Source organism: Lolium perenne, chromosome 5 (genome assembly GCF_019359855.2).
Source record: "Lolium perenne isolate Kyuss_39 chromosome 5, Kyuss_2.0, whole genome shotgun sequence".
Lineage (NCBI taxonomy): Eukaryota > Viridiplantae > Streptophyta > Magnoliopsida > Poales > Poaceae > Lolium > Lolium perenne.
This window is the reverse complement of record NC_067248.2, coordinates 186474010-186489276: the sequence shown is the minus strand read 5'-3', so window position 1 is coordinate 186489276 and position 15267 is coordinate 186474010. Positions and strand designations below refer to the sequence as shown.

Genomic DNA, 15267 nt, shown 5'->3' with positions numbered 1-15267 from the left:
ACTACTACTACTCGATATGTTTAGGCTTGATCTCCTCCGGAAGCCTCCCCGGTTCCGTAGACTATGAGGTAGTCTACGCCTTCAATACCTCCCGAGAGGTCTGGTTCTTCATAGCCGATGATCTCGGCTCCTTCAGGGTTGTCGTAGTCCTCCTCCAAACGATTCAGACAATCTAAGCAAGGGATTTAAGAGTGGGATGAGTACGAGCGTACTCAACAAGTTCATTATAGATAAGAGGTGTTTAATGCACTAGCTACGATATTAGACCAGAAAGTCTAATACCAATGCAGGTTTTGATAAACATTTCTTCAAGAGATTGCTTTTATTTCAAAGAGCTATGTCCGTCAGCCTTCACCGGTTTACTAGAACTTCATGGAGCTCCTTTCCGGCCGCGTTCGCAGTTCCATATCCCGGAACAGGGAGTGACAGGTCACGGTTCTTTACACTCTGCAGAGGTGTGTTGCTTTACCCATAAGAGATCTTAACCTTGGTACCAACCGGGCAGCTTTCCCGTCCACACTTCCTTCGGTGTGAGGCCCGGTATAAGGTCATAGCCAATCATATTCCTCCGCTACCTCGCACACCCACCCTTTGTTGCAAACCCCGACCCTGGGTCCTCGCCGGTCCCATTATTCCCGTAATTTCAGGGTGGACCCCGACCACGACAACAGTTCTGGGCTCTACCATAAACTCCTTCGCCGGCAGCTGCAACCCATCATAGACCGCATTACCGTGGGGAATTAGAGTGGGAACCCCACCCTCCGGTTGTTCCGCAAGACACAACTGCTACGGTAAGCATTGCATTACCGTGGGGAATTAGAGTGGGATCCCCACCCTCCGGTTGTTCCGCCAGACACAACTGCTACGGTAAGCGCATCCGTTGATATACGAGAGGTGGAAATACAATTGACTAGTCCGTCCCATTCCAGATCTTATGGTTAACACGAGTTTTACGGCACAAGAATCACTGGACGACATTTGTTGTTTAATCCTAGATGGATGTAAACCCTTGCAATGGAACCTCCACCATGTCAACACAATCCATGGTTCCATTGCCCACCACATAGTCATATTCATAGTTATGAAAATAGTGGTTTTGGTTTTTTATGCAATAGTGATAATCATAGTACTTTGCAAGTAATTTGATAAAGATACTCAAATGACATGAGCAAGTGATGAACTTGCCTGAACACTGCAAAGTTTTGCAGTTGGATGGTGTGGACTGACCCTTGTCCTCTGTTTCTGAAAAATAGCATCATTGTCCGATAAGGGCAATGGTTAAAGAAGCAATTATGCATGATTCCAGTTTTTAGGGTTTGTTCCCCCCTTCCGATGTCATTATTATTTCATGTAAGAGGTTAATACTAAGATTGATTTGGAGATACTCTGTTTAAAGTAAATTACAACCTTGTAATGTTGTCAAGGTGTTTTTAAAGTCCAATTGCATTAATGGACTTATTTTTATTATTGAAAATAATATGTGTGATTTAAATAATTATTTAAATCATCAAATTAAGACTTATTCTTAGTTGTCTTCAAAAAATTCTCTTTGATATTTTATTTAGATAGAGAATTTTATGCTGATCAATTTTCATATTTTTAATTATTTTTTTAGAGCTATTAAACATTTACTATTGATTTTCAAAGTTTCAGCATTTTATGAATTTGTGAAATGTCTAAAATGCCCTTGGGCCCCACCTGTCAGGTGGCCCAACGGGTTAGGTCGGCCGACCCACCTGGTCAGGCTCGACCACCTCACTTCTCTCCCTCTCTCTCTCGCGCGTGGCCGAACCCTAACCCTAATCCCCTCACTGGCGATCCATGTCGCCACCGCCGTCGCCGCTCGATTCCGGCGAGCTCCGCCGGAGTTGGCCCTTGCCATGGGGCGCAATCGAACCGCCCCACGACGCCGGTCATCCCCCTCCGCGTCGATCTGGAGCCGGCACTGCTCCCGCTCGTCCTCGACCCCTTCGCCATGGCTAGGGTTACGGGATCCGCGCGATCCCGCTGCTCCCAGCGCTCCTGGCGCGATGGCGCCGCCATGGACTTCGCCGTTGTGGTGCGGGGCGCTGCGGCGCTTGTCTGGGCGTGGCCTGGCCTGGCCAGGTGCTGCCGTGCGCTCGGCGTGCGCCGCCGTGGCCGCCATGGCCGCGACTGCTGTCTACTTGCCCGGTACGTGCTCCACCCTCTCCCTCTCTCTTGTCTGCTCTTCTTCTTCATCCTCTAGCTCTGGCCACGGCTGCTCCTCTTCGTGGAGATGCCTGCCATGCTAATGCTCTGCTGCTGTGCCTAGCTCGCTGTGTATGCGCGTATCTTTCTTTAACTGCCCCTATTCTTCTTTGTCTTTGTTATCTTTATACATGCTTCCTAGCTACTTCTGTTCATGGTGATCTCCTGCTGTGGCCCTTCTGTAATTGCTCATGAGCATCCAGTGATGCTCATGGCCTACTGGCTTGCTCCTGCTATTGCTACTGCCACTTGGACATATTGTGTGTGCCTAGTTCTGACCCTGGCTTGATTGCAGTGTGCAATTCTTGCAAATTTGCAAGAGCCAGTGCCCTTGGGTGCTCTTTAGTGTGCTATAATTCATAGATATGCTCCCTTGAGCATGCTTGTGGCTAGACAACACCATCCCTTGATGGTGTGCTTCTGCATACAATTATATATCATATATTTGATTGCCTGCTATGCCATTGTTCCTGTTCTGTGGCTATGTAATTTATCTGGTTATTGTGTTGGTGCTAGACTTGGCTGTGGTGATTTGTAACAAGAGCTAGTGAGGCTCTGATGATCAATTGATCATTTCTTGCTTGTGAGTAAGTGGGTGCTCCTCTCTGTGACTCACTGGTGCTCATCCAGTGCTATTTGTGCTTCCTACAGGCTTAGCATGTGTGTGGTGGTGCTTGTCCAAGCATCAGTGGCTGCTTGCAATGATCCTTTGGATCATCTGCAAGACTGTGTGCATCAGTAGCTTGTCTGTTTCATTTATCTGCTTAATTTGCCTTGATATTTGGATAAATGATGTGAACTGTGACACAGTGATGATCATATCAATTAATTTGCTTGGGCTAGAGGGATGCCAACACTTGTTGGGGACCCTAGCCCACTCTGAACCCACCTGGGTGATGATGCATGTGCTGGGCTTGGGGTTTTGACTGTTTTGGTTGGTTGAGGTGGCCTCAGCAGCCATTCTTGGCTGCTCAGGAAGCTCCCACCCCTTGTTGGCTTGCTGTGGAAGGACAACTGCTCTCTGGCTGATCCCTTTTTGTTGGAATAGCCAGTAGCCTTTGCTGTTGAAAACAAAATAGACATGGATTTGTCTACTGTCTGATGGTTAGTGAACCAGTTAGTGCTAGGTGAGTTTGGATGGCTATTTAGGATCAAATCCATGATGGATTTCTCTGGTTGTGTCACTGTGTTGACACAACCAAGTGTTCCCTGGGTTGTTTTCCTTCTAGCTCTTGCTTAATTTGCTGGCACCAAATGGTTTTGCAACCAAGTGATGATACATCCAGGGTTTCATACCCTCTTTGCCTTTGTGATGCATGTGTATGCTTATTGATGAGCAAAGCCTGTGTTTGCTCAGGTTCTTTTGTGTATACCTCACTCTAGCTCCTAGAAATAGGGTTGGTGTAGAGGATTGCTTCAGTGATGATCTGGTGCTTGTCCTGCTCCTCCTTGTGATCTTGGTTTGATTCTGTGGTGATTTTGGACAGGTTGAACAGCTCTGGCTGTTCTTCCTGTTCTTGCTGTTCTTGGTGTTCTTGGTGGCTTACCCTGCTGTTGTCTGTCGATGAACTGAAGCAAATGGCTAGGGTTTACTGTGGAAAAGCTTTTATATGGTTGGCCTTTGCTTCTCTGGTCGACAGCTCCACCTTCCCCTTTGGTGACTCACTGTGTGTGTGTCTTGCATGCACACGGCCACGTGAGCCGAAATTTGTGTGTGTGTATGCTGATGCTTTGCACTTGGCTGTGAGAGTGGATCAGCTCGGCAGACTTGGTATTATCCACCATTTCCATTTCTTTCTAACCTGCCAAGTGGCAATGCCACTTGGCATAACTAGTTCTTTGCTTTGTTGTGTACAGGGATCAATCTGATGCTCCAATGATCATGAAGATCATCAAGTACAAGACTAAATGAAGTTTAGCTTGTAGTGTTAGGATAGAACATTGAATTGTAATTTCCTTTCTTTTCTTTTTCTATTTTTCATTTATTCAATTCATGTAATGTGTTGTAAATTCATAACTCAATTCTGAATATTGTAAAGACAATGTATTCTTGTGTGATGATCAATAAAGCTCAAGGTTTTCTCTAATGAGCTTTACTTATTATTTGTATTGTTTATATTGTGTACTATTTATAATTGTTTAATGAATTATCTCAAATTTGAATTATGAGATATCTATTTGATGTTTGAATTTGAAATTCAAATTCAAATTTGGTTTAAATTCAATCATACAACTTAACTTTTAATTCGATCATGTAACTTAGCATTGTGATGCAATATCTCTTCCCTCTTCTCAAAACCCTAATCTAGTTAAGTAAGAACAAGTTCATCGCACTCTCGAAATCCTAACCCTGTAGGATGTCGAGAGAGAAACCTGTCCCCCTTCGATGCAGTTTTGTTTTAAAAACGCGAAATTTCCCCGGAATTTACAATGCAATGCACATCCCTTTTCTAAAATCTACCCCTCGATCGTCTCTAAACCTGGGACATTACAGTTTCCCGCTTTTCCATCCCTACCTACCCTCCTTCTACTTCATCCTCCTTCTCCCTCCCAAACTCCTCATGTCGCATCGGATAGTCTCGAACACTCAACTGCTAAGACTAAGGCTTGGCCATTCTGATGTTATAATTTTTGGAAGAAGGTAAATATGGATTTTTTGGAAGAAAGTAAATATGGATTTTTTTGGAAGAAAGTACTACCTCCGTTTCAAGGAATAAGGCGCACGCGTATTTCAAGACGAACTTTGACCATAAAAATTGAGCAACAAAATCTTGATTATATTATATGTATATAGTATCGTTGAATTCGTATTGAAAAACACTTTTTAATGATGCTAATTTCATATGAATAATATTTATCTATTTGAAGTAATTTTTGATCAAACAAAAAGCTCGTAAAACGAGGGCGCCTTATTCCTTGAAACGGAGGTAGTAAATATGTATTCAAATCTATAAAAAAATATTAAAATGTGGATTGGAGTAAAAAATTTAATCTCGGTGTTTTGGGTCCAAAGGGAAAAACCATCAATGATGGCCAATGATGATCACCCCAACCTCTAAAAATGACAGCTCCGTGGCATTCGCCGAGGTTGGTGAATTTGTGACATTCGCTATTTCTGCTGCAATAGTCCGTTTGATGTTTTTTTTAGGAGTTAAGTATTGTTGCAATAATTATTGCCATTTTTTGCATCATAAATCCGTTGTTGGGTTGTTAGCTGCAGCACAGCCTGTGCTGCTTTTATTTGTAGCATAGCATGTTTACAATTTGCACTATTCAACTGTTCATGTCGTGCCGATTCAGTATCCAAAAAATACTAAACTGAAACAAAACCTCAGAGATTGTAAAGTCGAACAAGGTACATATGGCTAGAGCGAAAGACACAAACGCATGCATAGATCACATCTTAGACGGAGATAATCATATTATTCGCATCACATGATCAACTGCAAGCAGGGAACTAATCGAGCAACTAATTAATCGACAAAGGGAGAAAAAGAACAGGAACCGATCTTGCTTGCCACACACAGAGAATAGAGAGATCGATCGAGCTTCCATTTTCTGACCGGTCAGAAGTCGAAGAAGCGCTTCTTGATCTTCCTGACGCCGTGTCCGTCGCCGAGGCTGTCGGCGGCGGCGAGGTTCTTGGCGATGAGCTGCTGCGCGCGGCGGCTCCTGATCTCCACCCGCATGCTCTCCGTCTTGTCCACCTTGCCGTAGCACGCCGCCGACGCCTCCTCCTCCCTCTCCCCCTTCTTCTTGTTCAGCCTCGTCTTGATGCCGTCGACGATCCTCGCCAGCTTCCCCATCGCCGTCGCCGGCGCCGGCAACAAGTTGTTGGAAATTTACGTGTGGCGACGCACAGGAGCCAGAGAGCGCGGTGCCCCTGAATGCCGAAGATGGGATAGAGATTGCGTGCTGGGTGTCGTCGCCGGCCGTTTTAATGCGCTCGCTGATTACTGGGGAAGCAGTTTGTTTACTTGGCGGAAGAAGCGGTGGTGGGTTGCGCGCGATGGGACTCGCATAGGCTGGCTGCGGTTACTTCTCCTCGGCCCGCCGGGCTCACGTTTGCCAACACAGTTCGCTTCCGCTACGGGACGAATGAAGCTCCTGGAAGCCTGGAGGTCGATAGCTAGCAAGCGCCCCCACCTGTGGCCCCTGCTGTCAGCGACACCACGATCGAAGGCCCTGTTTTGAAATTGAATGTAATTTGTGTGTGCTACTAGTACAGTAGTTCAATCCTAACATGAGCTTTCGTCTCGAATACTAGAGAGTATATCTAATTCATCTGGCATCCAATTAACCTAGAACATCCATAGAAATGATTCAATCCAAGTCCAAAATTGCATTCGTGTACTCATGCACCAGTTACCCTTCCAAGTAATTGTGCATTTACCTCTCTTGAATTTGGTGCCAAATAATTCTCCTAGTACTATGTGTGTGCCTTGGCGAATGTATGGCTGACCATAGTGGTATGTAGTAGTATCATGCATACCATACTTGTGTATGGTACTACTATCTCTATAGTGGTTAGTATCATTAAGTAGTATCATAGTCTTGATATATTTATTGTTTTTTATAATCTCAATGCAAATTTGTGTACAAGATTTGTTTGGCATTATTTTTTCTCGTGACATGCGCTATGATATACTACCTCCGATTCAAGGAATAAGGCGCCCTCGTTTTACGTGCTTTTTGTTTGACTAAGAGTTACTTCAAATATATAAAGATTGTTTGTATGAAATTAACATCATTAGAAAATGTTTTTCAATACGAATCCAACGATACTAATTACATATAATATAACCAAGATTTTGTTGCTCAATTTTTATGGTCAAAGTTCGCCTTGGAATACGCGTGCGCCTTATTCCTTGGGACGGAGGTATCCATCTATATTACTACTCTAATCTTCTCTCTCCTCCTTAATTAGCTGCCACATCAGCATTTTTGTGGGACCAATATGCATGATACTAGCACTAGCATTCATGTAAAACATACGTGCATTGATTATACACCATTTTTAGTCGTACAAAATTCTCCCAAACAAGGCCATCAATCATGATCCAATTGGACCAAAGTTCAGAACTACCAGCTTATTTCCTTCTATATACGTACAAAATGAACTCTACAATTCTGTTCACCTTTCAGGCTTTTGCATCTACTTCAATAATACCAGATATAGTGTATACTGGGGTAATGAGTTTAGCTCTACCTCCAACAAGACCAGGCATAAGAACAAACAACGGTACTTTTTTTTGTGTGAATCCACACCATTACATGGTCGCAATGTAGCAATAGTCCTTCATTACTACCTTGTATGCCACATCAGATCAATGTAAATTAGCCTCGCTATAGAATGGATGTGTAAAAATACAACTGAATTTCTGAAGAAATGAGCTGGTACGTAGTATGTACATATTCAAAGTTTTTTTTTTGAAATAATGTACATATTCAAAGTTCCTTGTGCAAACCCCCTGTAATTTTAAGAGGGAATACTCTTCCTGTGCATCTAGATTTTAGAGGGCTTTGCCTGGGAGAACCCCTTGGGTAGGACTCTCCTCAGGGCATGTACATTGGTTTAGACGGATGTTGTCTGTAATACTACTCCATGTCATCTATAGACAATGATACAGACAGTGTATACAATAGTCTGTCTGTAAGTTATCTATTTTTAGTCATAGCTGTATGTGAGTGTAAATTATAGACACCCTTCATACAACAGCAAAAATGGTGTCTGTAACTTTACAGACAGCCTCCTTCTCTCTCCTCATTCTCTTTTCTCCACATCATCAAAATCACCTATAACTACCTCTTACAGACAGCTGAGTCATCACCATTGTACATGCCCTCATGACCTCGTTTGAAGGGCGGTTTCGAGGGAAGGATGGCAACCACAATGACAGATGAAACCTGCATTGAAGGTGCATGGGCTGGCTGCGGTTACTCTCCTCGGCCAGGGTCATGTTGGCCAACACAGCTCTCTTCCGGAACGCGTGGTGAACCCCGGAGGTTGCTGCTGACCTGTGGGGCACACCTATCAGTGTGATAATTCAGTTCGAATATGGCCTAAGCGGCAAACCCTCGTTTGGAACACCGGAGCATATAATTCATCTGATTAACCTAGACAATCCATACAAAAATTACTCAATTGAGAAATACTCCATATAGTCATGCATAAGAGGAAGGGAGTCAATTGGAAAATCATTATCTTTCTTATATAGCCTCTAAGCAGTGAGTAAGCCCAAACATCGCACCCTATACTCATGCACCAATTACCCTTCTAAGTAATTGTACAATCGCCTCCCTTGAATTTTAGTACTCCGTCCGCTCTAAATACTTATCGCGGAGTTGGGCGAGATGTAGACTATAATTTATCTTTTTTTTTTTGAGGGAACGCATGGCTCTTTATTCATTCATAAAGATAAGTGTTGATACAAAGACCATCCGGGGGCTCTAGCAACCACACCTGACGTCCAACATTGCCCGTTGTAACAGAACGAGCTAGCCTATGCGCTTCAGTGTTTGAAACTCTACTTTCGTGTCTAAACAACACCCTCTCAAAGAGTGTCGAGGTCTCTTTTATTTCATGGAGCACAGCACTATAATCTCCTGCAAAAGGTCGAGATAGATTTTGCACCACCGCCAAGCAGTCAGATGCCACCGTAATCCTTCGTAGATTCAGGTCCTGGGCCAGAGCCAGGGCTTCGCGGCACGCCATGGCTTCCAGCACCGAAGGATTGGTGATTCCCTCCACGGTCAAGCTCGAGGCCCCCAGGTAGGAACCATCTGCACTCCGACAGACCGCTCCCACCGCCCCTCCCGGCCGTGTCTTTGCTAGGGCGGCATCAACGTTAATCTTGGCACACCCCTCTACCGGTGGTATCCACTTCGGATGACGCACTTTAGGGACTGCGTCCTTCTTCGGTGTTGCTCTAGCCAGGATTGAGAGGTCCTGGAGGTACCTCTGAATGAAAAGGCGAGTGGACAGCGGGCTTTGACACTCGCCTTCATGGATAAGCCTTCGTCGCGCATACCATATCGCCCACAAGGTAACTGCGACTCTAGCAAAATCATCTCGCGAGAGAGTTTCCATCATTACGAAAAGCCATTGCTTCGCAGACGGGTCCTCATTCATACTGACGTGTTCAGTAATGTCCTCGTCAGACAGAACCCAAACAGACCTCGCCATAGCGCAGTTGATTAGGGAGTGTCTCCAAGAATCCTCCTCGCCACAAACCATGCATATGCTTGTAGGCGACATGTGCCGGTGGCAGCGAACATCTGCCGTCGGAAGCGACTGCTGCGCTAGGCGCCATAGGAAGACCCGCAGCTTCGACGGAACTTGGGTTTTCCACAGACGCTGCCAGTTCTTCCCTTCCTGCGCAGCGTTGGAGCCACCCGACCTTCCTTGCAGCCAGTCCTCGCGGCGCTTCTTGGTTAGCACCAGCATACGGTATACTGATCGAACAGAGAGCAGCCCATTCTTTTCATAATGCCACGCCCAAAAATCTTTATCTAGATTCATTGAACTTGCAACAAGTACTTTGGGCTGGAGGAAGTAGTCATACAGAGTTCTCCCAAACAGGGCCGTCAATCATTATCCACCCTTTGAGTTCAGAAGGGCCGGCCCATTTCCCTTTTATACATAATTGAGTTTTTTTTTCACATTTTACATCTACTGCAACACAAAACCCAATCCAACAAGACCAGATAATGTATCTGTCCAGTCAATCGAAAGGGAGGGTGTAGCTTTATTCTGCGTGATGCTAATGGTGAAGCAATGGGTGCAGGAGCTGGATCAATGCAATATGTGCACCATGCCCTCCAAGCCGAAGTTGTTGCGTCGTGTCTTGATGGCCTTCAATGGTCAAGTTCATGGGGTATAAGGAAAGTCCAAGTGGAGACCGATTCCCAAAAGCTGGTTCAAGCCATCATCACAACTAATGCTAGTCTGAAACTTTTCTTGCTTTTCTGTTAAGTATTGCCAAAGGGCTTGTAATAATGTTGCAGTTGCTAAATACTGGTGAATGATAATTTCTTCATGCAAGATAAAAATAACAGTTCATGGTAGCAATCATGCTTTATTAGTACTGTACCTCATTTGATATGCCTGATCAATGTAAGTTAGCCTCGCTATACAAAGGATGTGTAAGAATACAACTGAACATCTGAAGACATGAGCTGGTAAGCATATATATTCACAGTTTGGTGTGCACCCCCTGTAATTTTAAGAGGTGCATAATACTCTTCCTAACCATCTAGATTTTAGAGGGCTTTGCCTGGGTAAACTCCTTGCGTAGGACTCTCCTCATGACCTTGTTCGAGGCGGTTCGAGGGAGCGATGGCACCACAATGACCGATGAAACCTGCAAACAAAGGGGATCAGGGAAGTAACACAGTTGTAAGTGACATCTGTGTAGGCAAAGTATGACAAGCCATTTAATAAATATTTCCTTAAAGATAAGTTATCAATGTGCAGTTCAGGGAACATCGAAGCACCTTGAAAAGAGGATTCAATTTCTTCAGAGCAGAGTTGAACAATAGTTTCAGTTGATTCAAATCTTCTGCTTGCGGGCTTTGATCTCTGAATACGACGGCTATGGTTAATTGCTCGGGTCCACCCCCTACAGGTGGAACCCCAATAGCTGCTGTTTCAAGAATGGTATCATTCACCCTGTTGCAGATCCTCTCAATCTCAATGGAACTGACCTGAAACAGATTATACAAAATCAATGGATGGAACAACTAAACCTGTGTTTTGGCAGATGAGTGGTGTGTTGCCACATTTTGTACCTTAATGCCACCTAGGTTCATTGTATCATCTGCGCGTCCATGAGCCCTATAATATCCTTCCGCAGTACGTTCAAATTCATCGCCATGCCTGCGGAGGACCTGCATACACACAGTCATGTGGTTACTGTTTGAACCTTCCAGGATAATATCAAGGAGCCAAGGACAGATAATACATACTTTTGCATTCCATTGTGGCATTCCACTGAAGTACACCTCATGATGATCAGCATTTAGCAGTGTTGTTGATGACCCAAATAGTGTTGGATCCAGTGCAAGTTCTCCAATGCCAGCAGAATCCTGTGGCTGTAAAATTTGAAGAATTGCGCTGACATTAGGTTGAGACAAGTTAACTTTAATTTGCAATTTGCATATTTGCCACACCATGTGTCACTGACATGTGGTGGTCAATGTGGCAAATGTGCAATTATTTAAGTAAAGTGTGGCAAGTGTGCAAAAAATTCGACAAGTTAATAGACTGGTAGAGACTACAGAAAACAAGCATATCTATGTGGTTTGTCAAAGGATGTGAAAGTGGTACATGAGAAGTACTACCTCCATTCCTAAATATAATGATGGAACAAAGGTAGTACTAGCATTTGGTGGCAACATGAAACTGATGTATGAGTTGCATTGTTTGCATCTCTATGACATTATGTGTATCGGTAGGGAAAATGTGATCATACCATATCCAATGGAGCAAAGTTGCATTAATAAAATTGTGGTTAATTCCATGCTGAAACTTACCAAAGGATTCCCATTGCTGTCTAGAATAAACATGTTACAGCCCATAGCAGGTGTACTGAATGCTGACAATGCTTGAGGTTGCAGCAGGGATCCAGTAACAAATCCGCCACCGATTTCTGTCCCACCACAGTACTCGATTACTGGCTTGTAGAAAGCTCTTCCCATCAGCCACAAATAATCATCCACACTTGATGCCTCCCCAGTTGAGCTAAAGCATCTGCATAAGTGAACAGTATTAGAGATAACTAGATGGCATTGGCATAATATTTCCCTTATGCAAGTTAAAACAGAATAAAAAGACATCCAAGGCAAACCAATCCAGAAATTACCTGATGGTTGACCAATCAAATCCTGCAGTACAATCTGTATTTTTCCATGTGCGAACAATGCTGGGTACAACTCCAAGCATTGTCACCTTAGCATCCTGCAAGTCAATATAATAGCCAGTAATGAGATGAGACAAATAAAAAAAAGGAGCATAATGGATGTAAACCATGATTTGTTTGATTAACAACAGAAACAGTGCAGATCAATATGACCAGTGCAACAGAAAAGAAGTTTCATGTGCATAACATCCTTTTCCTTGAAGGACTGAATTTTGCTAACAAGATAAGAGTGCATAAGCATGTCAAACAGCTGAGACTGATGGTGTGTACTGAGTAACTAAATGAACATAACTGATATAATAAAATACATGCAAGGCCTTTCGACACTCTTTTGCAAAATTGAATTATCTGTTTATCAAACTAACTTTACCTGTACAAACTTTGCAAAACCTGAACTATTCGGGGAGCCATTATACAGCGCCATGGATGCTCCATTCAGTAGCGATGCATAGACAAGCCAGGGACCCATCATCCAGCCAAGGTTTGTAGGCCATGCAACAACATCACCTCTACGAATATCCATGTGGCACCATCCATCAGCAGCTGCCTTAAGAGGGGTCAAATGAGTCCATGGAATCGCCTTTGGCTCCCCTGAACATGAGGAACCGTCAGAAAGTTTGAATAGTACTAGATCAACTCATAAATCACTAATCATCAGTGAGGATCTACTTCTGCATGTTTAATGTAAATAATAGACAAGCAGGTAGTTGTGTACGAGGACTGATGACAAATCACTACATGTCGAAATTAGAAGTCACCTGTGGTCCCTGATGAAAATAAGATATTACTGAACTGGTAGGCAGGTTGCTCGACTGCGGTGTAAATATCAGCCCTGCAATTTTTGTTGTATTAGTGCAGTGTACTTATAAAGGGGCAAGAGGTAGTCATTCAGGAGAATGAGCACTAGCAGTTAGCACAGGAAATGCATAATCAGAAACTACCATACTTCGTAGGATCAGCCCTTCCAAGGAAATCTTGCCAGGAAAGGTCATCAGTACGGAGTCCTTTTATCGGTGTGGATCCCCTTGCAGGGATCACGATAGCCATAGGGGCCTTGGCCTCCACAACCCTACTGTAGGATTTAAAAAATGATGTGTGAGAAACAAATTCTTGCTATGAGTTATGATCGATGTATGTGGACCTGAACAACGCACCTATACAACGGCAGTTCCTTGTCATCACGAAGGATGCAATCCTGGCAAGCAAAAAGACTATCAATATTGCCAGAACTTTGCCTTTATATATGGAACAAAACGAATTAAAGCATACTATTAGATAAACACATTCATCAAAACAATACGGTGGGAACAGGGATTAACTAAGTACCTGGGTGAAAATTGCTTTTGCCTCCGATATCTTCAGCCTCGTCGATATTGCTGGTGCCGCAAAGCTGTCGGCAATCGAGACGACAACGTATCCTGCTAGCACGATGGCGAGGTAGATAACGACGGCATTCACATTCATAGGCATGTCGATCGCAATAGCAGATCCCTTTGGCAGATCCAGCGTGTCGAGCGCATTGGCCACAAGGCTGCTCCAGACAGAAGTGCGAAGAAGCACTTGTGGAGTTAGATTTGAGTGAAGCAAACATAGCTAATCAGAAGTTCAGAACTACCACTAGTAATGTTTTAGAGCAGTATATCATTACCAAACTTGTTTCCTCAGCTCCTCGAGAGTAACAAAGTTGAGGGGCTCGGAATCCTTCCCCTCATCCCTCCACACAATGGCCACGTCGCCTGAATTCCTCCCGGGCTTAGCGGCCAGGCAGTTCTCCGCCGCATTCAGCACAGCCCCCGGCAACCATTCGCCGCCGGGGTACGCGTCGCTGTCGCGCAGGATGCAGGATGGCTCCACGCTGAACGCGATGCCCATCTCCTCGAAGACCAGCTTCCAGTATGCCTGTTCTTGCAAGGCAGAAACCGGGCTGAAACTGTAAGCCCACTTCTCGAAGGATAACGGGTAGGTGGGAGAAGGAGATAGAATCTGTTGGGGGACGGTTACCTCTGGGTTCTCGTTGGAGAACTTGTGGAAGTCTCTGAAGCTGGCGACTGGGTCCTTGTAGGATTCGCCGATGAGCTCCCTCCCCCGCGCCTCCAGGACGCGGCCGACATTGGTGAGGGCCGCCTCCTCGCTGCGGAAAACCCCAACACGTCAGAGCACCGCGGTAGAGCGGGAGAGAGAGAGGTGTCGGGCTCTTACGGGTGGGGCGTCCAGGCGGGCGGCGTGGCGGACGGGGACCCGGCGAAGCAGCCGTAGTAGAGCATGCGGTGGACGGCGAACGGGAGGTCCGGGCGGAGCGCGGCCCGCGAGAGCTCGGCCCACGCCGCGGCGGGGGAGGCGCCGCCGCCGAGCGCGGTCCGGACCGCCGAGTGGAGCGCGGCGGCGTCGGCTGCTGCCGCCCCCGCCGCGGCGAGGTCGGCGGCGGTGATCGCCGCCAGGGGCTTGTGCGGCGCCGTGGCCATGCCTTCCGCGTGCGCGCGACGCGTGAGCTGCCGCTGCTGCTGCTAGTGCTGGGAGGAGGGCAGGGCAGGTGTACCGAACTGGCGAGCAACCTAGAGGACGGGGACAGGACGAGGGAGATGAGACGGAGCTGAGGTGTCAGATTATCCGATGAATTTGATTGAGCTCCGTCTTCTTTTTGGTTGATCTGATCTGGACATGTGTTCCTGTCTTTCGACTTCACTCGTCGCCGTGGCAGACTCTTGCTTTCTCGCTCGGAGGGAAAAAAATCCTGCAGGAACTCCAGTTAAAGTTATGTTCTCCAGACGAAATTAGTTTCTTTTTTTGCGAGAAAATACACCGGTCTATTCATAAACTTAAGAAAATCTAAAAATACAAAAAGATCTTTGTACCTACTACCACCTAGCGACAAATACAATCAATTTAGTGTTCTCCAAACAAACTTCATTGAACGTGAAGAGGCACGGATTTTATGATGCATGTGGAGGTAATCTTTGAACCAGGTTGCATGAGCTCGGGCTCAATCAGAAAAAGCAAAGCCCGGAAATGCTAGATCACATATTTCATTTCGTGATAGGTTTATCTTCTGAAATCATGATGTGAATGATCACACTATCATCTCTTGGGATACAAGAGCAACGCATCACCGTGCGCTACA

General features: G+C 45.2%; 2 protein-coding genes across 2 annotated transcripts; both read right to left on the bottom strand.

Annotated features, from left to right (window-relative positions):
* Positions 1 to 5750: 5750 nt before the first annotated feature.
* LOC127298103 (uncharacterized) lies at positions 5751 to 6045 on the bottom strand. Its single transcript, XM_051328065.1, has one exon. The coding sequence runs from the start codon at positions 6033 to 6035 to the stop codon at positions 5796 to 5798; it is 240 nt and encodes a 79-aa protein (XP_051184025.1). The 5' UTR covers positions 6036 to 6045; the 3' UTR covers positions 5751 to 5795.
* Positions 6046 to 10291: 4246 nt separating this feature from the next.
* LOC127301227 (probable acyl-activating enzyme 17, peroxisomal) lies at positions 10292 to 14708 on the bottom strand. Its single transcript, XM_051331443.2, has 14 exons — positions 14349 to 14708; positions 14151 to 14280; positions 13798 to 14048; positions 13476 to 13680; positions 13304 to 13344; positions 13096 to 13221; positions 12908 to 12981; positions 12520 to 12740; positions 12093 to 12187; positions 11764 to 11980; positions 11197 to 11322; positions 11020 to 11118; positions 10726 to 10935; positions 10292 to 10592 (listed from the first exon to the last, which is right to left on the bottom strand). Exons 1-14 carry the CDS (start codon positions 14609 to 14611, stop codon positions 10485 to 10487), a joined length of 2166 nt encoding a protein of 721 aa, XP_051187403.1. The 5' UTR covers positions 14612 to 14708; the 3' UTR covers positions 10292 to 10484.
* Between the last annotated feature and the right edge of the window lie 559 nt (positions 14709 to 15267).

Bases quoted from the DNA above. Each gene is read 5' to 3' on its own strand.
- LOC127301227 (XM_051331443.2), bottom strand. From the start codon at position 14,611: ATGGCCACGGCGCCGCACAAGCCCCTGGCGGCGATCACCGCCGCCGAC. The intron at 11,981-12,092 runs GTAATTTCTGGA...TCACTTATGCAG, and splicing joins TTTGATTGGTCAACCATCAG to ATGCTTTAGCTCAACTGGGG. The intron at 11,323-11,763 runs GTAAGTTTCAGC...CAAATTTTACAG, and splicing joins ACAGCAATGGGAATCCTTTG to CCACAGGATTCTGCTGGCAT.
- LOC127298103 (XM_051328065.1), bottom strand. From the start codon at position 6,035: ATGGGGAAGCTGGCGAGGATCGTCGACGGCATCAAGACGAGGCTGAAC.